The following is a 25,962-nucleotide window of genomic DNA, read 5'->3' on the forward strand; positions in this document are numbered from 1 at the left end:
TACATATATTTCTGTATCTATGTATAGATAGGTATGTACACAGAACAAGCAAGGAAAAAATCTACATCTGTGTTCTAGGACATAGAGAAAATGTACACCCTGCTGTCCCAGTCGGGCCCACAGCGAGTCACAGTCTGCAAGTCCGTTTCCTCGGTGCTGGAGCCAAACACATACAACCTTAGCAGTGACAGTTGCGTGACTCTAAACGAGCAAGCTCACTTTCTCAGAGTGAACACACTATAGCAGAATCTACGCTACAAACTTGACGTCAACAATGATTTCTGAACATCATCCAGATGACAAACAAAACGTGAGTGATTTCTTTGCAGACCCTCCCTGTGAGTCTATTGAATTATGTAACAAAGGAATAAGCAGGTGGAAGGTGAGGCCAGGCAAAGCTGTGTTCATCCTCAATCCCAATCCCACCACCAGAGACATTCTAGCCCAGCTCATCCTTATCCAACATATAAAGTAGACCTCCCTTTTCCGTTAAGTGATTCGTTTTTATAAAGTTCTTGTGCCAGGAAGATGATATAGTTGATGCATTTTTCTCAAATAAGGCAATTACATTTCTTTCTGTCTCAAAACAGACTTCCTTAAACAATTTCTTTCTGGGTATCAAAACCCATGTGCTAGGCAAGCACTGTATTACTGAGCCATACCCAACCTTCTTCCCAGTATTAAGCAATAAAACTCCAATATACTCCTTTGTTATCACTGTACCTGTAAAGTTAATATTGAATGTCAAATTGTCAGGATATAGAATAACTATGGAATTTCCATGAGGGAGTTTCTAGACTTGGCTCACTGTGGTTGGAAAACCCACTCTGAACGTGGATGGTATCATTCTATGGACTGAGGCCTTGGGCTGAATGACAATAAGAACATGAGCCAAGGAGCAGTATGCCTCTCTCTCTCTCTCTTTCTCTCTCTCTCTCTCTCTCTCTCTCTCTCTCTCTTTCTTTCTCTCTCTCTCTCTCTCTTTCTCTCCTGCCCTATGCTCCTATTGTGATGACTGTCTTTCATCTATCATGAGCTGTACTGGCAAACTACGAGGCAAAAATAACCCCGTCCCGGCACAAGTGGCATGGAAGCAGGCATGCTGGGATGTGACCTTGGTTATGGCTGGAAAGAGGAAAGTCTTTAGTGTTCTGAAAAGAAAGAAGTGGAGGGCACAGGGCTGACGGTGTTATGCCCAGATCACAGGGTTCCCCAAACCACCACAGAGTCCGCACTCATGTGCAAAAGCAAAGAGCCTTTATTCAGGCTCCAACTTGGACCCTCCATCCATCAGCCAACACAGTGAGGTCAAAGAGTCATGAGCCCAGTTTAGGTGGGGTTTTTATCATAGCAGGGGTTGAAGTGAGGATATTCCTAAGGTTCAGGATCCCTGATTGGCTGACATTTGTCTACAGGTATCTTGGTGAAAGGGGATGGGTGTGTGTTGGGCTAAGGGACACCTGATGATGTTGGAATCTACATCTACAAGGGCTGGAACATTAGGTATTTCTTTTGCCCTTGGATGGTCCATTCCTGGGTGGTGCCTGAGTGGTCTCAGTTTGTGATCTTTCCCCAAACCAGGTATTGCTTTAGGGTAAACTGAAAGTCGGGCCTATTGTTTGAATGGCTGGACTAGGCCCTACAAACACACTCTGACATCTATTGAGAGGGGGACTGAGAAAAGGGGATGTAGCAGTACATGGAGAAGCATCTGTCTTAAATAAACACACACACACCTGAGCGGAATGGGAAAGCTCCATGAGGAATGGAGGAAGGTCTACGTGTCTGGATAGGGGTTTGACCTGGAGATTTAGGGGTGGATGAACAAGTCAGAAGCAATAGGAGACTGTGGGTACGCTGAGTGTGAGGGGCCATGACATCCTTGGCACCACAGGGGGTACTGTGGGGGACCTAAAAGTCTTCCAGCCAGCACTTTGTGAATCCCATGACCAGTGGTACAGACTTAAATCCCCTCTCTTTACACATAGAAGGAAAGGTCAGAAAACAGGCCTCTACTACCCATGTTGTCAGACAGTGGACAGAAACAAGCTCTTCCTCATTCCCAAAAGCATGTTCCACCTCCCACAAGAGAGAAGAAAAGAGAGGAGAAAGACAGAAGCAAAAATTAAGAGGCCTCTAAGAGAAACTACATCAGTCATAGGTGCTAAGGTGTCCATGTGTCAAACGTGAAATTCTGTGCAATTTGAAAAAGGAAATGTCTCCTATATTGGGATCCCAGAAAGTTCAGTTAAAATAAAAGTAAACAAATGGTAAAAAGCAAAACCCATGGCGCTGTGTCCTGAGGGGGACGCCCATCAAGAAAGTCAGCCTATTAGCCTCAAGGAACTTGAAACCCATACAGCAATTAAGTTCAACTGGGGGTAGATGTCGGGTAGAAAGCTGGGGAAAGAATCTCGGTTAGCTAGCCCTTCCTAAGGAAGGAGAGTGTCCTTCAAGATTTTACTCAGAATTTTCTTGGTTTTCTCAGCAGCTTCATCAAGTACATGTTCCTGTTGCGCGTGTGTTAAGTGAAAACAGCGATAGGCAAACTGAACAGCTCGATCGCGGAACTGGTGCAGCAGAGACGGTGTCGAGCCATCTTGTTGGTGCGTCTGTGTAACCTGGGACTGCACGACATCTGTGAAATAAGTATCCGGGTGACTCATCGTCACAGCCACCTGGCGGAGAGATGTGTCATCCACACCAAAGTTTTTCTGGAAGACTTTATGACACTCTCCCAGATTATTTGGATCCGAGATTTCTAAACCTCCCTGTAAATTATCCTCCTTTATGTGCTTTTTAATGGTTTTCATTTTCTTATCAATAATCTTCTCACAGACATGGAAAAGGATTCCAAAGAGACTATCATATTTGATTTCAGGGAGGTCTTTTGTCAGTGTGTGTCTAAGCTTCGGGAAGTCATGAAAAGAAGGACTGAAGTTGGATACTAGGTATATAGTGGGATCCACCAACCCCTCCTCTTGGAGGTTTTCCCGGATGTTCTTTAGGATGTTCTCCCGTACCTGGTCTTCTGCGAGGGCACTTGTGCTGAGGTCCCTGTCCAGCTTTGTCCAGACAACATAGAACCTCCTTCTCATGCTCTGCAAGGCTTTGGCCAGCTTCACATGATTTGAACTGAACTGCTCAGAAGCAATGATGATGATCAGGTCGTATTTGCCGAAGTCCATCTCCTCCAGGTAGTTCTCCATGCTCTGGGATGTGACCCCTGTGCCAGGCAGGTCCCACAGGTCCACATTGGGAAACTTGGAGGAGGAGTATAGGGCCGGTTTCTGTGTGGTCCTCACCACCCCAGTGGGAGCTGAATCCTCCTCCTCATGTCCAATCTCCCTAAGAGCATTGATGAAGGATGACATGCCATTGCCGGAGTCCCCAGTTACAGCAATTTTCACTGTGGTTCTCGATGCTTCCTGTTTGATCTGCTTGACGAGTTCTACCCAATTCCCTGCTTCCACAGCAGTCTCGATATTCTTGACAGTTTCTACAGATAAATCATCTCTCTCTTTGTGAATGGCTATAGCATCGGAGAAGCATGTAAATTCTTTATCCTCAAGGGACACAGCTGACTCTTCCATGTTGGTGAACAATGGGGCAACCTGCAGATACATTAGGAAGGGAGTTATGGATGGCTGTGAATACGGGTACCCACAGGAAATGCTGTTCTTTGTCCAGGCTTTCAAATCCACAGAGAATCCTACACCACGACCTGCTAACTACAGACAGAGCAGGCTGAGCCTCTTGCGCATGAGCACATTTCTTGGAGGGCAAGGATAGCTCTGTAGCTGCTACTGCAACCCTGAACCCCAAAGCTAAGCACTGGAATGTCAGGCAGTTCCCTTACTGGGTACAAGTATCCATACTCACCCCTTCCCGCTTGCCAGGACTACCAAAGACATGCGCTCAGAGCAGGGAACAGCCTGTGCCAGCTCCCTGCCTGGAGGACCCACAAGTCTTCATTCCACGCATCCTACATCCGTGGCTGTTTGTTGCTGTTGCCCTCAGAAAAGTGCTTTTCCTTTCCCCAGTGGTGGCCAGCGGTAGAGGCGTAACCAATGCACGGCTACACACCAGGCTCAACAGCAAAGCCTCATGGTCTCCAGATCACCTCACCGGGGCTGGAGAGATGGCTCAGTGGTTAAGAGCACTGGCTGATCTTGCAGAGGATCTGGACTTGGTTGCCACACCCACATGGTGGCTCACAAACACCTGTAACTCCGAGTCCAGGTATTCCACAGCCCTCTTCTCGACTCCAACAGTACCCGTATGCACATGTGCACATACAGACAGTCAGGCACACATACATATAAAATTCAATATTTAAAAAATATATATAAATTCCACCAATTTTAATTGAGAGTATGGGTTGTCTGTTACCACTGCTGTTATTTTTATTAACAGAGATTGAAATTCTTCTGTGAACAGGCTTTAATGTTTTTATTAGTATATATATTTTGTGTTTGTTTTTGTTTTGAGTCAGGGTTTTTCCATCTAGCCTTAGCTGACCTGGAACAACTTCTGTAGACCAGGCTGGCCTCACACTCAGAGATCTTCCTGCCTCTGCTTTGCTGGGATTAAAGGTGTGCGCCACCACACTCAGCATTTTTGGTATAGATTAGTACTATACTGGGTATTATGACATTTGCACACACGAACACCATGTGTATTTATCATATTCTCCCCGACCTGTGAACCTTTGAGCCTTCCTCCTGTTCCCTGGGATGTCTCTCCTCTTTCCAGCCTGCTCCACTTCTACTCGCACAGCTGGTGTTTAGATAGCTGTGGGTGTTTTTCTCCTGTGGCCCAGTGAGTTTCCTTTGACTGTTTACAAAGGAGGAGTGAGAATTGGCTTAGAGCAGCACACGCATCTTCTCAGTGGCTGCAGGCCTGAAGAAAACGTCCCTCTTTCCTTCACCACCCATTTACGGTGTCCAAATCCTCGGGGATGATATGGTCTGACCATATCCTCCCCTTTCTATGACAAGATGTCAAAGGCCCAGTTGTGCGGTGATCTTTTACAAGTAACCACGACTGCAATAGGTTTAAAAGTGCAACAGGCACGCCTTGTCCAGAAGTCAGCATTACACAAACACACACACACTCACACACACACAAGCAACCATGCTTCCTACAGGTTTGTTTGTTTGTTTGTTTGTTTGTTTTGGAAAGAGACAGGGTTTCTCTGTGCATGCTGCTTTGTCCTGAAACTCGTTCTCTAGACTAGGGCTGGTCTCAAACTCACAGAGATCCACCTGCCTCTGCCTCTTGAGTACTGGGACTAAAAGCGTGAGCTACCATTGCCCAGCAACTCCCTACAGTGTTTTCATGCTTCTTATGTCTCCTAAGATTCCTTGAGCCATGGGCGAGGGCTGATAGAGAGATATTTATGTCTCACTTTGATAGGGCATCAATCATATTTCTGTTCCTGACTAAGTCCTTACCATGACACTGGAAGTATGTTGTGGGGCAGGATTGGGAAGGATAACTTTTCAACACCAAGGATGGAGGGTGTGGGGTTGGAGAGACGACTCAGGTTAAGAGCACTTACTGCTCTTCCATAGGACCTGACTTCAATTCCAGCCTCCATATCAGGTGACTCACAACGTCCTGTAACTCCAGCTCCAGATATCTGACACCCTCTTTGGGTCTGCTGGGGCACTGTACAAATGTGCCTATACTCCACACAGACACATATGCACATAATTTAAAACAATAACAAACTGTGCATGTTTTTACACACCTTTAATCCCAGCACTAGGAGGCAGAGGCAAGAGAATATCTGTGGCTTCCAGGTCAAACAGTGAGGTCTACATAGTGAGACACTTTCTCAAAATAATAATGATAATGATAATGATAATAATAATAATAACTAGTTTTTAAAAGATGGAGGATATGGAATGCATACACCCATACACGGCACAGGTAAGCACTAGAGTGTTGGCCTTCTGGAGTGGACTCTGAGACACATCAGTGTGTGGACAGGACTCTCAACCACTTCTCAGGACCACACCAAATCTCAAGACTCTAGACAGCAGCACACACCTTATCCCACGGTTCTTAACTGAAAACCCTCGTTGGGTTAGGCGTGTGCAGTTCCACAGTTATGAGTTATTAATGTGGCTCTTACCCTTGAAGTTTTATTTTCTTGCTTGTGTGTAGGCAGAGGCAGGCGGATCTCTGTGAGTTCGAGACCAGCCTGGTCTACAAGAGCTAGTTCCAGGACAGGCTCCAAAGCCACAGAGAAACCCTGTCTCGAAAAACCAAAAAAAAAAAAAAAAAAAAAAAAAAAAAGAAACTAAAAGCATTTGAAACTCAACACCACATATTTGAGAAATTTCCTGTTAGTCACACATACTTCCTCTGTCCTTTAAGGAGCTCTCTGGCAGCCAGGTGTGGTGGTGGCAGAGCTCGCCTTTAATCCCTGGATTTGGGAGTCAGAGACAGGCGGGTCTCTGACAATTTGTGGCCAGCCTGGCCTAAAGAGTAAGTTTCAGGGTAGCCAGACTATAAAAAGAAACCCTGTCTTGAGAAAGGAAGGAAGGAAAGGAGGGAGGAAGCGAGGGAAGGAGGGATCTAGGGAGGGAGGGAGCAAGGGAGGAGCAAGGGAGGGAGGGAGGAAGGGAAGGAAAGAGCAATGGAGGGAGGGAAAGTGGGAGAGACACAGAGAGAGAGAGAGAGACAGAGAGAGAGAGACAGAGAGAGAGACTTACTCATGTGTCATGTTAAAGCACTAGAATTGTGCCCAGATGTGTACCCTAGATATCCAGGGCTCTCATCTGTGGAAGATGAGACTCAGGCACCCTTAAGTCTTTGGTACTGGTTTTTGCTCTGTTTTCCCAATGGGAGCATCCTCTGCCCCCTTGCTCATCTTCTGGGATGGGCTGTCCTGCCTGCAGTACAGCTCTGCTAGCCACACTATGCTGTTCGTCAGCCCGAGGAGCTGGCTTCAGTCTCCACACAGGGCAGGCTGACACCTCCTCCTGAGTCCCCAAAGCAGCTGGCTTGGTGAATTGTGGACAACTTCCTAGGTCCCTAGTTTTCTGCACATTACTGGAGTAGTTACTTTTCTCACTCCTGTGACTCAATACCAGCAGGAGTCCTGGAGAGGCTTCCTGTGAACAGCTGCAGAAACCACTGCTCAGACCCTGACAGGGCATTGCTGACAGCTAGCCCCTCAGAGTTCAAGTGGCCCAGGCTTCCCTATGTGAGGGTGCAGCTCAATTTATACCTCTAGTGTCTCTGATTTACCCCTGGGCACCAGGAAGATGGGGTACAGGCTCTCCTGACTCACAAGCCTGCAGCCACACCTTCCCTGCCCTGCTGGGCTGTACCCTCTCTGACCAGAAGCCGAAACAAGCCCTTCTCCCTTAACCAGCCTTCTCGCAGGCATGTTGACACAGCAGAGGATGATAATGAAGGCTGATTTTATCCACGTGTGAAAACGCCATAACGCAATGTGCTGTTTTACAGATCATATTTCCTTTGTTGCATTTATTTATTTCTGTGTGCTGAAGGTGTGCCAGACGCACACGTAAGTTAGAGGACCCTTGTGGCCGACAGTTCTCTCTCCCATGTGGGTAATTGAGATCAAGCTCAGATAGCGATCACTTTTACCCATTCAGCCCCCTTACTAGCCCACAAGCTCTAGTTTTACGCAATTATTATAGACTAATAAAGAGTATACATCTTAAAATGTAAATCATTGTCTACTAAAGCCCGTGCTGGTATAAAACTCACTGTGTAACTTTGAACTGAATCTTCTGCCCCTCTTCCCAAGTGCTGTGATGACGAGTGTCTGCCACCTCACCCAGCTAAATTAAACAAATACTGAAATATCACCATATGAAAAGATTGCCCAGACAGGACTATGTGTAATTCATTCTGCATCCAGGGACCTTGAGCCTCCATCAAATCCTCAGGAAAGGTGGAGAGGGCCAATGGAATCATCAAACAACAGCTAATCAAGCTCTCCATTGAACTCAGGTTATCTTGGCCCTCCCTTCTCCCCATTGCCCTTACTTGCGTAGTCCTGAGCCCTTTTGAGCTGCTTTATGGCAGGTCCTTTCTCCTTAACCACTACCTCCCAGTCCAAACTCCTCCACTGGCAGGGTACCTACCCTACCTCTCCCTTCTGAGGTCCCTTCTCCCTTCACGCGCTGACAGTCGTCTCCCTGACACCACACCAGTGGACTCTAATGCCCCTAAACCTGCCCCACGCTCCCCAGGGGACAGGGTACTCCTCAAACAGTTAACTCCTAGGTCTTTCGAACCTCGAAGGACAGGACCTCACACGGTAATCCTCACCACCCCTTCGGCTGCCAGGCTATTGGAATGCCCATGGTGGTACCATCTCTCCAGGCTCAAGCGGGCACCTACTCAGAATATTTGGTCTGTCCAGCAGGCAGGACCTTCCACCCTCCGGTTTTCCAGGATGCCACAATGAAGGGCCTTCCTGCTCCTCATCCTGGCACTCATCTTTGATGATAACAATATTTTTTCCTAGACATCTGCCTTCTCATCTCCCCCAAGGAACTGTTGCCTGGCGTCTCCAGGATGACAGTACATGGGATACCTTTCAGGGCACACCTCTCACTGAGCATGGACTCACCAACACCTAGCTCTCCCCTTCCCCACGTTGCCCTATACCCACAGGAATTATCCAGACTTGAGTCAATGCCCCTTTTTCCTAGAGAGCCTAAATTGTTGGTCACAATTATCACTTCAATTTCCTCTCATCCCTATATCCAAAGAGTCTGGAATGTTAAGTTGAGAGCGTAGACCCCAGCTACTCATATCTAACCAGCCCCCAGGCCTGAGAGTTGTATTAGTCTGGACTCCAAATTCCAGCATGCCAGGTCCTGACCCCTCTATGGGGGAGGAAGGTTAGGACCACTCCAACAGGGTATTTAAGTGAGCTTCCAGAAGAGGAACACATGGTTTCTTTTCCTTCCTCCTGGTGGTCGCATTAGCGGCCTCCTTCTTCCCCCTCGGGGCCACCCGAGAGCACAGGAATCCCATTAAACCTGGATATTTTTAATTTTGCTTGTTGTGGTTTGGCTTGATTGGGATTTTTGATTCAGTAGAGAGGTCCTGTTAGGAAAAATTCCTAACAAACGAGGCTTCCAGAGCTGTGGGAACCAGCCTACACTGGCTATGGTTCTGAGCTGTGAAGAACTTGTGTGAACACAGATTCTATTAGACCTCAACCCCCAGTTTGTTCTTCCTGCCTTCACTAGTACGGGACACCGCGAATTTCTAGGTGCCCTGTATTCCAGGAAAGTGTGATCCACCCCAAGGATGATGGGAACAGCATTGGACCCAGCATACAATCTCTGGGAAGGTGGTAGGATTTAAAGTGCCCAACAACATGGACACTCTAATGCTCCATGAGTATGGTGCCTGTGGGGTCAGTTTCTCCAATGCAGATAAAATACTTGAACTGTTTTGGTTTTTGTTTTTTTGGTTTTATTTTTACCCTGTTTTGATTTTTTTTTTTTGATAGTTTGTTTTTGGTTTGTTTGTCCTAAAAGGGCCAGTGAGATCACTTAGCAAGTAAACATACTTCCCAGGAAGCCAATAAACAAGCCTAACACTGAGATTGATTGTAGAAAAACTCTGCCCCACAAATTGTCCCCTGATCTTCACAAGTAAACACAGACACACACAGACGACCACTAAATAATTATTAAAATATTGAACTGAGCTATACAAAACAAGAGTTTACTTAGAACCTCACTGCTCCGAGTCCCAGTCTTCCAGTGCTCTGAATAAGAACCAGTCCTGGGACAACCCAAAAGCGCTGGGGGAAGTTCTGATCCAGGACTCAGCCAGAGGCTGAGAGACTGAGTGAAACCCCACCTGCCTTCTCTAAACTAGGTCCCTTCAGAAGAACCAAAGCCAGGGATAGGCAGATAAAAAAGGGCTGGTGGGTTAGAAGGACTCAACTCAGCCAAAACACCAGGATCTGTGTGGTCCTGAAGACAGTCAGGGCAGGGGCCTGCTGCTCAGGATCCCCAAGAGGATCACCAGACCCCAGACAGCCTGCAGTGAGCAGTTTATAGCCCAAGCTGTTCTTAGGAGTCTCTCACCCACCTGCTCAGAATCCTTAGAAAACTGGAATCCAGTCCAGGATGTTCAGGAGGGAGAGAATAGAGGTGTGGGGACCTCTCGAGAAGAGCCAGTACAGGGGCTGGAGCAGCTGAAGGGCAGCCTGAGCTCCTGGGTTTCCTCAGATCCTGCTCCACTCTGGATTTTGCTCCAACTCCACATATGAACTCTGCCTGCCTTCCAACAGGGGAGGGGCTCCCTGCCAAAGCAGCTTCAGTTTCAATTCCTGGAAATGGCTGGTTTGCAGGATTCAGCTGTTCAGGCTCCACAGTCTCCTTCAGAGAGGGAGGAGTTCTGTCAGAAGGCCAGGCTTGGAGCTGGAAGTCTGCCCAGTAATGGTGACATCCAAACTGCAGTCAGAGCCTCCTGTTGTGACCCCGCTGCCCCATTCCTGGAGGCCCCTCCTGCTCTGCTGATGCATCCAGCCTCTTCACACCCAGTGAGAGAGAGCTGCAGACACTTCACAACACTGCACTCAGCTGCTGTCCCTGCTCACTGCCTGTCTCTCATCTTAGCTCACAAAGGAAGTACAGTTAAAAGGATCAGGAGCCTGGGATACAAAAGACCCTCTGTAAACACACACACACACACACACACACACACACACACACACACACACACACACACACCTCTCCTTGGGGTTGAGGTAGCTGGAGCAATGGCTCAGCAGTAAGAGCACTTAGTTATCTCCTAGAGAACCATCTTCTCATCTTCACAGCGCCAAACAGGCAGCGCACACCTGCCTGTGACTCCATATGGCCTCGGAAGTCACCACGCACCACGACAGGCAGACACAGACACGGGCAAATGTGCCTAAGGAAAAACCTCTTTTAAAAAATTCTCTGCAGGCCGGGCGGTGGTGGCGCACGCCTTTAATCCCAGCACTCGGGAGGCAGAGGCAGGTGGATCTCTGTGAATTCGAGACCAGCCTGGTCTACAAGAGCTAGTTCCAGGACAGGCTCCAAAGCCACAGAAAAACCCTGTCTCAAAAAAAAAAAAAAAAATTCTCTGCAGGACATTTGTAACCAGGAGACAGGACAGGAAAATAATGACAGCAGGATGACAGAAATCAAACAAAACAGAAATATTACAGGCTGTTCCCTCTTACTTTTCTGAGAAACTGCAACTGTCAATGAGGAGTTAGGAAATCCTGTGTGGCCAAACAGCTGAGGGACAAGGTTAGGAAGGGATAAAGTCAACATAGGCTGAGAATGGGCTTTAATATTAGACAGCAGTGAAGGGCGGCCGCGAATCCTCCTGGGGAAATGCAACTCTCTTTGCAGCACTCTCTGCAGGTTGCAGGTGAGGACCTGGGCTGTGGGGTGGAGGTGTTTCATGTACCCCCTGGTCAGAGTGAAATGTCCTCCAAGACCACCACACTTGTCCTCAAGTGAGGGCATTAAGCATGTAACTACTGACCGGATGTGGTGGTACGTGCCTTTAATCCCAGCACTTGGAAGACATAGGCACCTCCTCCTTTGTTTAAAAAAGACAGTTCTAAGGCTAATGCAAAAATTATAGACAATAAGAATAAGGATCCAGTATAAAAATTAGAATTACAACTAGAATAAGCAATATCAAGCAAGAAACATGTGATAAATGTTTTAATAATTATCCTATCCTAAGGAGTGTAAGTCTTATATTATAAATAACTTGGCCAAGGCATGAGAGGAAAGTAACTACAACTATTTAGTCTTCAACCCAATCGATTAACAAGAACGGAAATAATATTACTTGAGTCAGCAGGAAGTGCAATCATGCAACTTCCAAAATGTGAAACAAATGACAGAGATAACTGGTTAGCTGAGCAATCACCCAAAGTCTCATTTGCAACATTGGAACAACCAACTTTGGATAAGGCCTAGAGTAACTGATAGACCATTTTCAGAGGCACGAAAAATTTCAAAACATTCTTACCCTGTCTTGGCAAGTTTTGACAGTATTTTTTCTTGTACCCTGCTTGTCCTGTCTGGAAATCATGCACTTTGTCAGTGGTCGATGCATGGACAGTCCCTTGCCCAAAGGCCAGTTGTGCCAAGAAGAATACAAGCTCAAAGTGGAGTGTCTTCAGTGCTCAGCATTCTCTCGGGAATAGATCGGTGCTGCCAGGAGCAATTGTCTCATATCAACAGAACCCTAAGTTATTAAAATGGCATATTCTATAGCTCTTTGAAGTGGTTTAAGATTACCTATCTCTGTGGAATACAATCTCTATGTATCTAAAGAACCTGAGTAGTCTAACTAAAAGTATGACAAACATGGATGACCATTGAAGGTGCGTGGTTGATCGGCAGTTATGATTCACCAGACTACCTTTAATATATATATAATTCAGTTTTAGCCGGGCAGTGGTGGCGCACGCCTTTAATCCCAGCACTCGGGAGGCAGAGGCAGGCGGATCTCTGTGAGTTCGAGACCAGCCTGGTCTACAAGAGCTAGTTCCAGGACAGGCTCTAAAGCTGCAGAGAAACCCTGTCTCGAAAAAACAAACAAAAAAATAATTCAGTTTTAATAAAGGAAAGGAAAGGGAACTTACAAATCCAAGGTTCCAGCGAGGAGCGCAGGAAAACAAAGAGCAGGCGGGCCACAGGCCCACAAGATTTTATAAGTCAATATTAGCCTAAGGAGGACACACCTAAGGGGGACACGCCTTTAGACCAAGGGGGACACGCCTTTAGACTAAGGGGGACACGCCTTACAAAACAAGGTTTTTGGCTAGGCTTCCCCTTCAGACCATAGACCTATAATTCTTAATACCTATATAACTTATTATTCATATTAGAATATTAAACAATCTTTAAACAAATATAAAACAAATGAGGACAATGACCTCAAAATGTAAACAATGTATAAGTATCTTGATCAGAGGTAGAAATGTATATTGCAATATGACAAATATATTCTAAAATTGTATCAATATACAAAATGTCTTAAGCAGAGGTAGAAGCATGCATGCGTACACTATGACAAAATAGCTTTGCCTAGGTATACAAATATTGTAGACAAAAATAGGTACATATTCAATATAATTTAAATTTTTATCAATATACAAGGATCTATACCAATGTAAGTTGCCTATAAATAAGAGCTCACATGTATTTACTTTATTATTCACTATTATTATTAGTGTGAATTAGCTCACACTAATCTATTATCCCATCCAATTTTCCTCTCTATTTCTTTTTTTAATATTTACTTATTATTTATACAGTGTTCTGTTTGCATGTATGCCTGCAGGCCAGAAGAGAACACCAGATCTCATTACAGGTGATGGTGAGTAACCATGTGGTTGCTGGGAATTGAACTCAGGACCTCTGGAAGAGCAGTCAGTGCTCTCAACCACTGAGCCATCTCTCCAGTCCCTCCCTCTTTCTTCAAAGAGATCCCTGATCCTACATAATTTCCATCCCAGCCCTCAACCCTATATCAATTATAATCAACCCCTAATTGATGTCCCTAACTCTGAGGACAAACTTTGTTGGGAGAGGGGACGTTGTCTTCTAGAATTACTTCCTGTTGTCATGGTGGTGATGTTCTTTCTATGGGATCCTGTGAAAGTAAAATGATGGTTAAGTTTTAAGATTACTGTCTGGTATAATTGCAAATAGTCTCTGAGTATTCAGTAGGGTTTTTCCGGGGATCCTATTTGGAGTTCTGGAAAAAAAATAAGTGCACCATTTCAGCTAACCAAGTTGGAACCATCTTGAGCAATTGGTACCCAAAACAAGTCTTATAACAGCACTATCAGCATCATGATGTCATATCAAACAGGTGGAGTCGTTGTTGTCGGGTCTCATCTTCTTCAGATTACTGAAGGAAAATTCACTGTTCAATGTGGAAAACTTAAACATTATTTATACAGACATATGTTCAATAAAAGGTATGATAGAGACAAAAATTGGTATGTCCCATACCAGATGGTTCCTGACATGAGACAGAAACTCTGAATCTTTCCTTTGACAACATGCTTGGATCTAGAGAAGGACAGAGCCGTTGTCCAACTCTAAAACCAGCTTTGATTTTTCAAGTGAGTCATGACTATTATTATAATAAGTAGAATATTCAGTGATTCTTACCCTTAGATGACCTATCCTCATAAGTCATAATTCTCTTTTCTTGGTCATCCAATCTGGATAGTTATCTTTTCCTCTTTAGACATATAGATGTGCAGGGTCTCTTGACTTTTTGAAGATGAGGACTTTGCTGCAAAGTCAAGAACAGAACCCTGCCCCAATCCCTATGAGGCTTCCTTACTATCTGTGTGGTTGTCACCTCTATGGATGAACTGTCATTTCTATTTCTCAAAAGGTTTCTCTTTTTCAAACCAAGTCTTTATTAATTTTGATGGTATCCATAGCTTTTCTTCTCCTCTGGAAACAAAAGTGAAAATGCTTCCCCAAAGTAGCATATTCTCTGGTTTATCAATACATTCTTGAAATGCACCAGCTGATTTAATTCAGAAAATTTTTCTATTATCCAATGTCTCTCTGCTGCTGTTATTCCTTTCTCATTAGCTTTAAGAAAATTCAGTGTTAATAAAGCATTATGTAATCTATTTCTGGCAGCATTTTCCATCCCTTTCTTATTTTTTAACATATCCTTTATACTTTGATCTGATCTCTCTATAACTGCCTGATCTGTAGGACTGTTTGCTATACTTATAATGTACTTTATATTATAATGAGAAAAACTGCTTCACTTTCATAGAGACAGATACTGGACCACTATCGGTCTTTATTTGAGCAGGTATACCTATGATGGCCACAACTTCTAATAAATTCATGATTACTGGATCAGCCTTTTCTGAGCTCAAAGCAGCTACCCATTGAAAATTGAATAAGTGTCAATGGTGTGGTATACATATTTTAATTTTTCAAAATCTGCATAGTGGAACACATCCACCTGCCAGATTTTATTCCTTTGAGTATCCTTTTGTGTTACTCCCTGAAGGTAGTAGTGTTTGGTTATAGAAAGCACAAGTAGGACATCTCTTGATAATGTCCTTAGCTTGTTGCTATGTAATAGAAAACTCTTTCTTTAAACCTTTGCTATTGACATGATGTTTCTTATGAATTTCTGAGGCCTTCAACAAACTTCCAATCAATAATCAATTTCCACATTACCTTGTTCTAGAGGATTTGGCAGACCCATATGGGATCAGGTGTGTTATGTATATGGGACAAAGCCTATTACTGATTATTTTGTGAACCTGTTGGAATAATGAAGACAATTCTGTAGGATCTGGTATAAATCTAGCAGTTACAATATAAAAGAAAATTCTTTCTGCATATTGTGAATCAGTAAGCATATTGAGAGATTCTGTAAAATCCCTTAGTACCATGAGGATAGCATATAATTCTGCCTTTTGGGCAGAATTGTAAGAGCTTCTTTACACCTTACTTAAATCTTCTGATTTGTAACCTGCCTTTCCTGATTTATTTGTATCAGTATAGCATGTACAGGCTCCAGTTATTGGTGTGTCCCATATAATGTGGGAAAGGATCTAAGTAGTTCTCTTTATAAGGCTAATTCTATCACTTTGGGGATAATTGATTTTAATCTCTCCTAAAAAAATAGCACAAGCTCTTTGCCAAGGTTCATTGTCTTCCCATAATTTTTAATTTCATCAATAGTAAAAGGCATAATAATCCCTATTGGATCTATTTCTGCCAGTTGAAAAAGTTTCAATTTTCCTTTTATGTTTATTTCAGAAACCTTTTCCACATAAGTTTTTAATTTTTTACTTGATTTATGTGATAAAAAAAATCCTTTCTAAGATGATATCTTCTCTCTGCATTAAAATTCCTGTAGGGGAAATTCTGAAAGACAATATGACTAAAATGCAATTAAGATTTGGATTCATTCTATCCACTTGTGCCTCCTGTAATTTTTTTCAATGACAATCAATTCCTTTTCAGCTTCAGCTCTTAATTCCCTGAGACTATTTAAGTCTTTGTCACCATCTAAGGGTTTATTTAAATTAATGATTAGATCAGATGATATTCCAACAGCAGGTCATAGACTGGAAATGTCTCCTAACAAGCTTTGAAAGTCATTAGAGTCCTCAACCGGGCTCTCATAATTTGTGTCTTTTGTGTTCTAATTTTCTGTAAACCTATTTTATAACCCAGGTGATTGTCAGAATCTCCTCTCTGTATTTTATCAGGAGCAATTGGTAATCTCCATTTTGGCAAAACTTCCTTGACTTTATCAAACATTCTAAATTCATTCATGTCATTCATGTAATGGTAAATTATAGATTTAGGAAATTGTTTACATATTATTTCGAAGGGATAACTTACAAAGTATTGGCATAGGGTGGGGCTGTTGAGCATTCCCTGTGGGAGGATAGTCCACTGGTATCTCCTAGTAAGCTGAGAGTCATTGTAAGTAGGCATTATGATGGCAAATTTTTCTCTATCCTTTTCTTGTAAAGGTACAGTGAAGAAACGATCTTTTAAGTCAATAACTATAAGATGCCATTCTTTTGGTAATAGAGAAGGCAGAGGAATTCCAGATTGTAGAGGACCCATAGGTTGAATTACCTTGTTGACAGCTCTTAGATCTGTCACCAGTCTCTTTTTACTAGATTTCCTTTTAACAACAAATACAGGAGAATTCCAAGGGCTGGTTGATTCTTCAGTATGCTGAGCATCTAGTTGCTCCTATACCAGCTGTTCTAAAGCCTACAATTTGTCTTCTCTCAAAGGACACTGTTTAACCCATGGTTTCTCAATTAACCATTTTAAAGGGAGGTCTGTTGGCACCTCTAAAGTTTTGCTAGTTGCTTTGTGTTCTTATACAACCTTAATGGCTGGTAGCCTTTGTGTATAGTACCTTATAATATCCTTCCCAGAAATATGAGTTTCTGGGACTGCAGGAATGTTAATCTGGGCATTCCATTGTTGCAGCAGGTACAACCCCATACACTCACTACAATATTAGCCAAATATGGCCTCAGCATTTCTCTCTGTCCTTCTGACCCTATGCATTCAGCCCATCTCATGATTTGTCTTACTTGAGATAGGGTTCCAATTCCTAGGAATTGAATATCTGCCTCTTGAAGAGGTCAGTTTGAGTGCCAAGATTCTGGAGTAATGATATTCACGTCCTATCAAACCCACAATTACAATGCCACTATACACATTCTTAGCTTTGGTCTTTGATCATTTGTATAAGTCTTTAAGATTATATATATTTTTATTGAAATTTTTAATTCATCCTCCATATTTATTCCTTCATCCAGAACAGTATGGATTTTTACAAAAATGCACTGGATTTTTAAATTTTACTGGTGAGATATGCCCTCCACAGTGACTGAGAATTACTGGACCACTTTTGACATGGGAGTTTGTGAGAAGCCCCCCAAGTAGTTTCCCAATGTTATCAGGTTACCTTGTCTGTCTTTTGTTGATCTACATTCATTGGACCAATGTCAGCCTTTGCTACACCTTCTACATAATCCAGAAGGTGGATACCTTTTATTTTTGCCATTCCCAGAGGAGACATTATTTCTAAGAATTCCTTGTCTACAATCCCTTCTCAGATGTCCTATTCTACCACAAGTAAAATAGTTAGCAGTCTGGCACTCATGGCGCATGCCATTAATCCTAGCACTCAGGAGGCAGAAGCAGGCAAATCTCTGTGAGTTTTAGGTCATCCTGGTCTACAGAGCTATTTCCAGGGCAGACTCCAAAAGCTACAGAGAAACCCTGTCTTGAAAAAAAAACAAAACACAAAAACAAACAAACAAAAAAGAATGTAGAAAACATTTGGCATTTTGATGTTTCCTCATACATTTGGAAATTGCTTCTGCTACCCAAGATTCAATATAATAGTCAAATGTCTCAATGTTCATTGTATACAGGATCCATTGATCCATTGGTGCTGATCTAACCTCTAAAGGCCCAAGTATCTTTTGCATTCTAAGTTGGCATTTTCAAAACCAGAGATTCAATAAGTACTTGTTTAGCATCTGGGTCTGTTACCTCTGTTTGTACAGCCTTAGTTAATCTTTGTAAAAGGTCAGTAAAGAGTTCTCTCTGGCCCTGTTTAACCCTAGTATATGATTCAATTTATTTTCTGGATTCTTGAATCCTGTCCCAAGCATTTAAGGCTGCTTTGTGGTATAGAGACAAGGTTTGTTCATTGTAAAGATCTTGGGCCTGTGCATCAGCATAAGTGCCCTTACCAAGAATTTCATCTTGGGAAGTCTCAAGTCCTTTTTCTTTTCTCCGTTGTTTTAAAATTCTTGCCTCTCCTCACAAACAATATTTCCATAGTAATTGTGGCCCATCATCCAGGACTGCTGAAACTAATTGAAGCCAGTTGTATGAAGTGTCCTTATTGCTAGATGCCCCTGTATTTACCATCTCCCAGGAGCCTCTCTCAGGATGAGTTTTTAAGCACAAAAAATCTATCCTGGGTTGACTTACTTCAGTTAATAAGAATAGTTAGCCAGGCTGAGTATATGACACACACCTTTAATTGCAACATTTGTGAGGTAGAGGCAGGTAGGTCTCTGGGTTCAAGGCCAGCTGGTCTACAAAGACAGTACAGGACAGGCAGGGCTGTTACACACAGAAACCCTGTCTCAAAAAAGAAAGCATAGTTATCTAGAAATGGAACTACAGAAGCCAAACATCAAGGTCAATACATTTAGAGTATTTTCCAGAACTATGACTTTGACGTATTAGGTCTTTGTTTATTTTGTTGGTTGGTGCTGTCTACTTGTTGAGTTTTAGGACCTGAATGGTACTTCCATCATGGAATCAGTTGTGCTAAGCCCTGATGTGCTGTTGCAGCCTCCACACACATGAAACTAACTCTCTCTCTCTCTCTCTCTCTCTATCTATCTATCTATCTATCCCTCTCTCTCTCTCTCTCTCTGTGTGTGTGTGTGTGTGTATGTGTGTGTCTCTGTTTCTCTCTTTCTCTCTCTCTCACACACACACGTTCATATGTGAACTAGTAGGACATATTTAGGGCATAGTGTTATTGATTTAGGAAGGGACCAATCTATAGGATTCTGCTGTTTCCCTTTAGAATGGGCCATGGAAGGACAAAAGGAGCCTGACACCTGGATCTTTTGTGCTCTATTCTCTTCTACAGGAGCTCCTGCCCTTGTGATGATCTCACCAGAGGCCAACTTGATGCTTCACACAGGGGTTCCTCATGCTCCAGAATGATAAGGTAATGAACCTGATTTCCTTTTATATTGCCTAAGATCAGAAATTTTGTTATAACACAGGAAATATACACAGACTTTGTTGTCTAGGAATTGAGGAAGCCACTCTTCCCTGTTCTGGCATAGGATGACTCTTTGAACACTGATCACATGTTTGTCCAGACACAAAGACATCTTCAGCAGGCCATTGACAGGGGTCAACAGATTAAGGTGCTTGCCACCAAGCCTGACCACTTGACTTCAGTCTCCAGAACCTATAAGGTAGAAAGTGAACACGGACTCCACATGTTTTGGTGTGCATGAGACCACACACATGCGCTCCCACATGCAAACAGCCCCAACACACAGTAGATTTTCAGGGACTGCGTCCACCTCCCTCTCCACCCCCCAAGTCTATAAGAGCACCTAGGGCCAGTTGAGTCACCACTGGGTATCTAGGGAAAGATACAGATAAGAATGAACCAGTATTGATAAAGACAACTTTAATGGTTTAGGGGGACACCATGTGATGGACACCTGCAGGAAAATGAAACTGGAAGCATCCGTGCTAAGTGCTGAGCTAGGAAAGTGTGGCTGATGATCTTGGCAGACACTTGTTCTTCCAAGGAACGGGGTATTAGAGTTGCCTGTGGGAAGAGAAGCAATTTTCTTACCTCCTCTAACGATATTAAGACTTATTACAACATGTTGCTCTTGTTCTTCATTTCTAGAAAATAGCTAGGGCCTTAAACAAAAAGAAGACCCTGAGGCTGCTGAATTTCACTTGAGGTTTACTTAGACCCTCCACAAAGGACTTCAGGAAGGTGGGTATTATCCTTTAGGACACTCCTCCAGACAGTCTTGGCGTTCTGCGCAATTATTTCAACGATGAGGCTCTGTCTCCAGAGTATTAAGCAACAGGTGATAATGTTCCACAAGCCATACCACCACGAGACTTCAAGACACTTGAGCAACATGCACACGGGAAAACTCTTCATGAGTTTCAGCCTCCAGTCTTTCGTGTGCAACTCCTGGAACTTCATGGCCATGCAGCCCATCTGCAGTGTCCCTGTCCTCTGAGCCACCTGCTGAAAGGACCCATCATCCATACCAAAGAGCTTCTGGTAGTTTTCAAAACTCTCCCGGAGGGCTGGAGAGATGGCTCAGAGGTTAAGAGCACTGGCTGCTCTTCCAGAGGTCCTGAGTTCAATTCCCTGCAACCACATGGTGGCTCACAACCATCTGTACTGAGATCTGGCGCCCTCCTCTGGCGTGCGGACAAACATGGGGGCTCCTGTCACAGATTCCAGAAAGAGTCTCTAAGGAATCTGCGTAGCTGATGTTGAAGTGATCTCTTTTCAGTTCGTCTCTAAGGTTCAAGAAGTCATGAAAAGAAGGACTAAAGTTGGATACTAGGAATACAAAAAGATGGAGGATGTGGAATACATAAACCCATACACGGCACAGGTAAGTACTAGAGTGTTGGCCTTCTGGAGTGGTCGCTGGGACACATCACTGTGTGAACAGGACTCCAACCACTTCTCAGGACCACACCAAATCTCAACATGCTAGACAGCAGCATATATATCCTACGGTTCTTAGCTGAAAGCCCTCAGTGGGTCTGGCGTGTACAATTCCACAGTTATGAGTGATTAATGTGGCTCTTACCCTTGAAGTTTTATTTTCTTTCTTGTGTGTATGAAACTAAAAGCATTTGAAACTCAATGCCACATATTTGAGAAATGTTCTGTCGGTCTCGCGTACTTCCACTGTCCTTTAAAGGTCTCTCTACCAGCCAGGGTAGACAGAACTACAAAAGGAAACCCTGTCTTAAGAAAGGAAGGAAGAAAGAAAGAGAGAGAGAGAGAGAGAGAGAGAGAGAGAGAGAGAGAGAGAGAGAGAGAGAGAGAGAGAGAGAGGGAAGGAGGGAGGGAGAGAGGAAGGGAGGGAGGGAGGGAGGGAGGGACTGATGGAAGGAGAGAAAGAGAGGGAAAGAGAGGGGGGAAAGAGAGGTCCCTGCCAGACTTACTCATGCATCATGTGTAGGAATGTGCCCAGATGTGTACCCTAGATATCCAGGGCTCTCGTCTGTGGAAGGAACTTCTCAGGCACCCTTAAGTCTTTTGTACTGGTTTTCGCTCTGTTTTCCCAATGGGAGCATCCTCTGCCTCCCTTGCTCATCTTCTGGGATGGGCTGTCCTGCCTGCAGTACAGCTCTGCTAGCCACACTATGCTGTTCCTCAGCCCGAGGAGCTGGCTTCAGTCTCCACACAGGGCAGGCTGACACCTCCTCCTGAGTCCCCAAAGCAGCTGGCTTGGTGAATTGTGGACAACTTCCTAGGTCCCTAGTTTTCTGCACATTACTGGAATAGTTACTTTTCTCACTCCTGTGACACAATACCAGCAGGAGTCCTGGAGAGGCTTCCTGTTAACAGCTGCAGAAACCACTGCTCAGACCCTGACAGGGCATTGCTGACAGCTAGCCCCTCAGAGTTCAGCCTGGAGTTCAAATGGCCCAGGCTTCCTTATTTGAGGGTGCAGCTCAATTTATACCTCTAGTGTCTCTGTTTGCCCCTGGGAACGTGGGTCTGATAAAGGTCCAGGGAGATGGGGTACAGGCCCTCCTGGGTCACACCCCTGTGCCACACCTTCCCTGCCCTGCTGGGCTGTACCCTCTCTGACAGAAGCCATAACAAGTCCTTCTCCCAGGAATTTTGACACAGCCAAAGACAATAATAAAGGCTGTTTTTATCCACGTGTGAAAATGCCATAACGCAACCTGTTATTTTACAGAGCATATTTCCATTGTTGCATTTATTTATTTCTGTGTGCTGAAGGTATGCCAGACACACACGTAAGTTAAAGGACCCTTGTGGCCGACAGTTCTCTCTTTCTCCCATGTGGGTAATTGAGATCAAGCTCAGATAGCGATCACTTTTACCCATTCAGCCCCCTCACTAGCCCACAAGCTGTTGTTTTACGCAATTATTATAGACTAATAAAAAGTATACATCTTAAAATGTAAATCATTGTCTACTAAAGCCCGTGCTGGTATAAAACTCACTGTGTAACTTTGAAATGAATCTTCTGCCCCTTTCCCAAGTGCTGTGATGACGAGTGTCTGCCACCTCACCCAGCTAAATTATACAAATACTGAAAAATCACCATATGAAAAGATTGCCCAGACAGGACTGTGTGTAGTTCGTTCTGCATCCAGTGATCTTGAGCCTCCATCAGCAGGGCTTCCCAGTATTAACTAATAAAACTCCAATATACCCCTTGCTATCACTGTACCTGTAAAGTTAATATTGAATGTCAAATTGGCAGGATCTAGAATAACTATGGAATTTCTGTGAGAGGGTTTCTAAACTTGGATCACTGTGGGTGGAAGACCCACTCTGAATGTGGATGGTATCATTCTATGGACTGAAGCCTTGGGCTGAATGACAATAAGAACATGAGCCAAGGAGCAGTGTGCCTCTCTCTCTCTCTCTCTCTCTCTCTCTCTCCCTCTCTCTCCTGCCCTATGCTCCTATTGTGATGACTGTCTTTCATCTATCATGAGCTGTACTGGCAAACTACGAGGCAAAAATAACCCCTTCCCGGCACAGGTGGCACAGAAGCAGGCATGCTGGGATGTGACCTTGGTTATGGCTGGAAGAAGAAAGTATTTAGTGTTATGAAAAGAAGGAAGTGGAGGGCACAGGGCTGACAGTGTTATACCCAGATCACAGGGTCCCCCAAACAATAACAGAGTCCACACTCATATGCAAAAGCAAAGAGCTTTTATTCAGGCTTGAGCTTGGACCCTCCACCCATCCAACAACACAGTGAGGTCAGAGAGTCATAAAAACTACCGTTTGGGTGGGGTTCTTAACATAGCAGAGGTTGAGGTGAGGGGATTTCTAAGGTTCAGGACCCCTGATTGGCTGACATTTGTCTACGGGTGTCTTGGTGAAAGAGGATGGGTGTGTGCTGGGCTAAGGGATATCTGGTGATGTTGGAATCTACATCTACAATGGTTGGAACATTAGGCATTTCCTTTGGAATATTTGGTGTTTTTCCCTTGGATGGTCCATTCCTGAGTGGTGACTATTTGAACTCAGTTTGTGATCTTTCCCCAAACCAGGTATTGCTTTAGGGTAAACTGAAACTCAGGACTGTTGTTTGAATGGATGGACTGGACCCTACAACCACACTCTGACGTCCATTGAGAGGGGGACTGAGAAAATGGGATGTAACAGCACACGGAGAAGCATCTGTCTTAAATGAACACACACACACACACACACACACACACACACACCTGAGTGAAATGGGAAAGCTCCATGAGGAAGGGAGAAGGGTCTATGTGTCTGGATAGGGGTTTGGCCTGTAGAGTTAGGGGTAGATGAACAAGTCAGATGCAATAGAAGACTGTGGGTGCCCTGAGTGTGAGAGGCCATGACATCCTTGGCACCACTGGGGGTACTGTGGGGGACCTAGAAGTCTTCCAGTCAGCACTTTGTGAATCCCATGACCAGTGGTACAGAGAGAGAACAGGCCTCTACTAGTCACGTTTTCAGAAAGTGGACAGAAACAAGCTCTTTTTCATTCCCAAAAGGATGCTCTACCTCCCACAAGAGAGAAGAAAAGAAAGAAGCAAAAATTAAGAGGCCTCTAAGAGAAACTATATCAGTCATAGATGCCAAGGTGACCATGTGTCAAACGTGAAATTCTGTGCAATTTGAAAAAGGAAATGTCTCCTATATTGGGATCCCAGAAAGTTCAGTTAAAATAAAAGTAAACAAATGGTAAAAAATCAAAACCCATAGCACTCTTTTCTGTGGGCAATGCACGTCAAGAGAGTCGGCCGATTAATCTCAAGGAACTTGAAACCCATACAGCAATTAAGTTCAACTGGGGGTAGATGTCGGGTAGAAAGCTGGGGAGGGAATCTCGGTTAGCTAGCCCTTCCTAAGGAAGGAGAGTGTCCTTCAAGATTATATTCAGAATTTTCTTGGTTTTCTCAACAGCTTCATCAAGTACATGTTCCTGTTGCGCGTGTGTTGAGCGAAAACAGCGATAGGCAAACTTAACAGCTTGATCACGGAACTGGTGCAGCAGAGACGGTGTCAAGCCATCTAGTTGGTGCGTCTGTGTAACCTGGGACTGCATGGCATCTGTGAAATAAGTATCCGGGTGACTCATCGTCACAGCCACCTGGCGGAGAGATTTGTCATCCACACCAAAGTATTCCTGGAAGACTTTATGACACTCTGCCAGATTATTTGGATCCGAGATTCCTAAACCTCCCTGTAAATTATCCTCCTTTATGTACTTTTTAATGGTTTTCATTTTCTTATCAATAATCTTCTCACAGACTTGAAAAAGGATTCCAAAGAGACTATAATACTTGATTTCAGGGAGGTCTTTTGTCAGTTTGTGTCTAAGCTTCGGGAAGTCATGAAAAGAAGGACTAAAGTTGGATACTAGGTATATAGTGGGATCCACCAACCCCTCCTCCTGGAGGTTTTCCCGGATGTTCTTTAGGATGTTCTCCCGTAGCTGGGGTTCTGGGAGGGCACTTGTGCTGAGGTCCCTGTCCAGCTTTGTCCAGACGACATAGAACCTCCTTCTCATGCTCTGCAAGGCTTTGGCCAGCTTCACATGATTCAAACTGAACTGCTCAGAAGCGATGAGGAAGATCAGGTCACATTTTCTGAAGTTCATTTCCTTCAGGTAGTTCTCCATGCTCTGGGATGTGACCCCTGTGCCAGGCAGGTCCCACAGTTCCACATTGGGAAACTTGGAGGAGGAGTATAGGGCCGGTTTCTGTGTGGTCCTCACTCCAGTGAGAGCTGAATCCTCCTCCTCATGTCCAATCTCCCTAAGAGCATTGATGAAGGATGACATGCCATTGCCGGAGTCCCCAGTTACAGCAATTTTCACTGTGGTTCTCGATGCTTCCTGTTTGATCTCCTTGACGATAGAGACAAGTTCTACCCAATTCCCTGCTTCCACAGCAGTCTCGATATTCTTGACATTTTCTACAGATAAATCATCACCTCCCTCTTTGTGAATGGCTATAGCATCAGAGAAGCATGTAAATTCTTTATCCTCAGGGGATCCAACTACCTCTTCCATGTTGGTGAACAATGGAGCAACCTGCAGATACATTAGCAAGGAAGTTAAGGATGGCTGTGAATATGGGTACCCACAGGAAACACTGTTCTTCGTCCAGGCTTTCAGATCCACAGAGAATCCTACACCACGACCTGCTGACAGATAGAGCATGCTGAGCCTCTTGCGCATAAGTACATTTCTTGGAGGGCAAGGATAGCTCTGTAGCTGCTACTGCAACCCTGAACCCCAAAGCTAAGCACTGGAATGTCAGGCAGTTCCCTTACTGGGTACAAATGTCCACCCCTTCCCGCTTGCCAGGACTACCAAAGACGTGCGTTCAGAGCAGGGAACAGCCTGTGCCAGCTCCCTGCCTGGAGGACCCACAAGTCTTCATTCCACGCATCCTACATCCGTGGCTGTTTGTTGCTGTTGCACTCAGAGAAGTGCTTTTCCTTTCCCCAGTGGTGGCCAGTGGTAGAGGCGTAACCAATGCACGGCTACACACCAGGCTCAACAGCAAAGCCTCATGGTCTCCAGATCCCCTCACCGGGGCTGGAGAGACGGCTCAG

The 25,962-nt window shown here is 44.4% G+C and overlaps 2 protein-coding genes across 4 annotated transcripts; both read right to left on the reverse strand.

Moving 5' to 3' along the window:
- Positions 1-1,235: 1,235 nt before the first annotated feature.
- On the reverse strand, positions 1,236-11,038 carry LOC119811862 (immunity-related GTPase family M protein 1-like). Of its 2 annotated transcripts, none has more exons than XM_038326007.1 (2): positions 10,752-11,038; positions 1,236-3,614 (listed from the first exon to the last, which is right to left on the reverse strand). In XM_038326007.1, the coding sequence occupies exon 2, from the start codon at positions 3,591-3,593 to the stop codon at positions 2,433-2,435; it is 1,161 nt and encodes a 386-aa protein (XP_038181935.1). In that variant the 5' UTR covers positions 3,594-3,614; positions 10,752-11,038; the 3' UTR covers positions 1,236-2,432. The 2 variants fall into 2 exon arrangements, with proteins under 2 accessions (XP_038181935.1, XP_038181934.1); XM_038326006.1 differs by lacking the exon at positions 10,752-11,038 and adding an exon at positions 10,108-10,367.
- LOC119811859 (immunity-related GTPase family M protein 1-like) lies at positions 10,738-25,574 on the reverse strand. 2 transcript variants are annotated; one of them, XR_005285024.2, is made up of 2 exons: positions 23,563-25,574; positions 10,738-10,751 (listed from the first exon to the last, which is right to left on the reverse strand). XR_005285024.2 is itself a non-coding variant. In XM_038326002.2 (1 exon), exon 1 carries the CDS (start codon positions 25,562-25,564, stop codon positions 24,245-24,247), a length of 1,320 nt encoding a protein of 439 aa, XP_038181930.2. In that variant the 5' UTR covers positions 25,565-25,574; the 3' UTR covers positions 23,057-24,244. The 2 variants fall into 2 exon arrangements, 1 of the variants encoding a protein (XP_038181930.2); XM_038326002.2 differs by lacking the exon at positions 10,738-10,751 and having other exon boundaries at positions 23,057-25,574.
- Between the last annotated feature and the right edge of the window lie 388 nt (positions 25,575-25,962).

The sequence above is a fragment of the Arvicola amphibius genome, chromosome 4 (assembly GCF_903992535.2).
Source record: "Arvicola amphibius chromosome 4, mArvAmp1.2, whole genome shotgun sequence".
NCBI lineage: Eukaryota > Metazoa > Chordata > Mammalia > Rodentia > Cricetidae > Arvicola > Arvicola amphibius.

Coding starts and splice junctions, on each gene's coding strand:
- LOC119811859 (XM_038326002.2), bottom strand. CDS start 25,564: ATGCTCTATCTGTCAGCAGGTCGTGGTGTAGGATTCTCTGTGGATCTG.
- LOC119811862 (XM_038326007.1), bottom strand. CDS start 3,593: ATGGAAGAGTCAGCTGTGTCCCTTGAGGATAAAGAATTTACATGCTTC.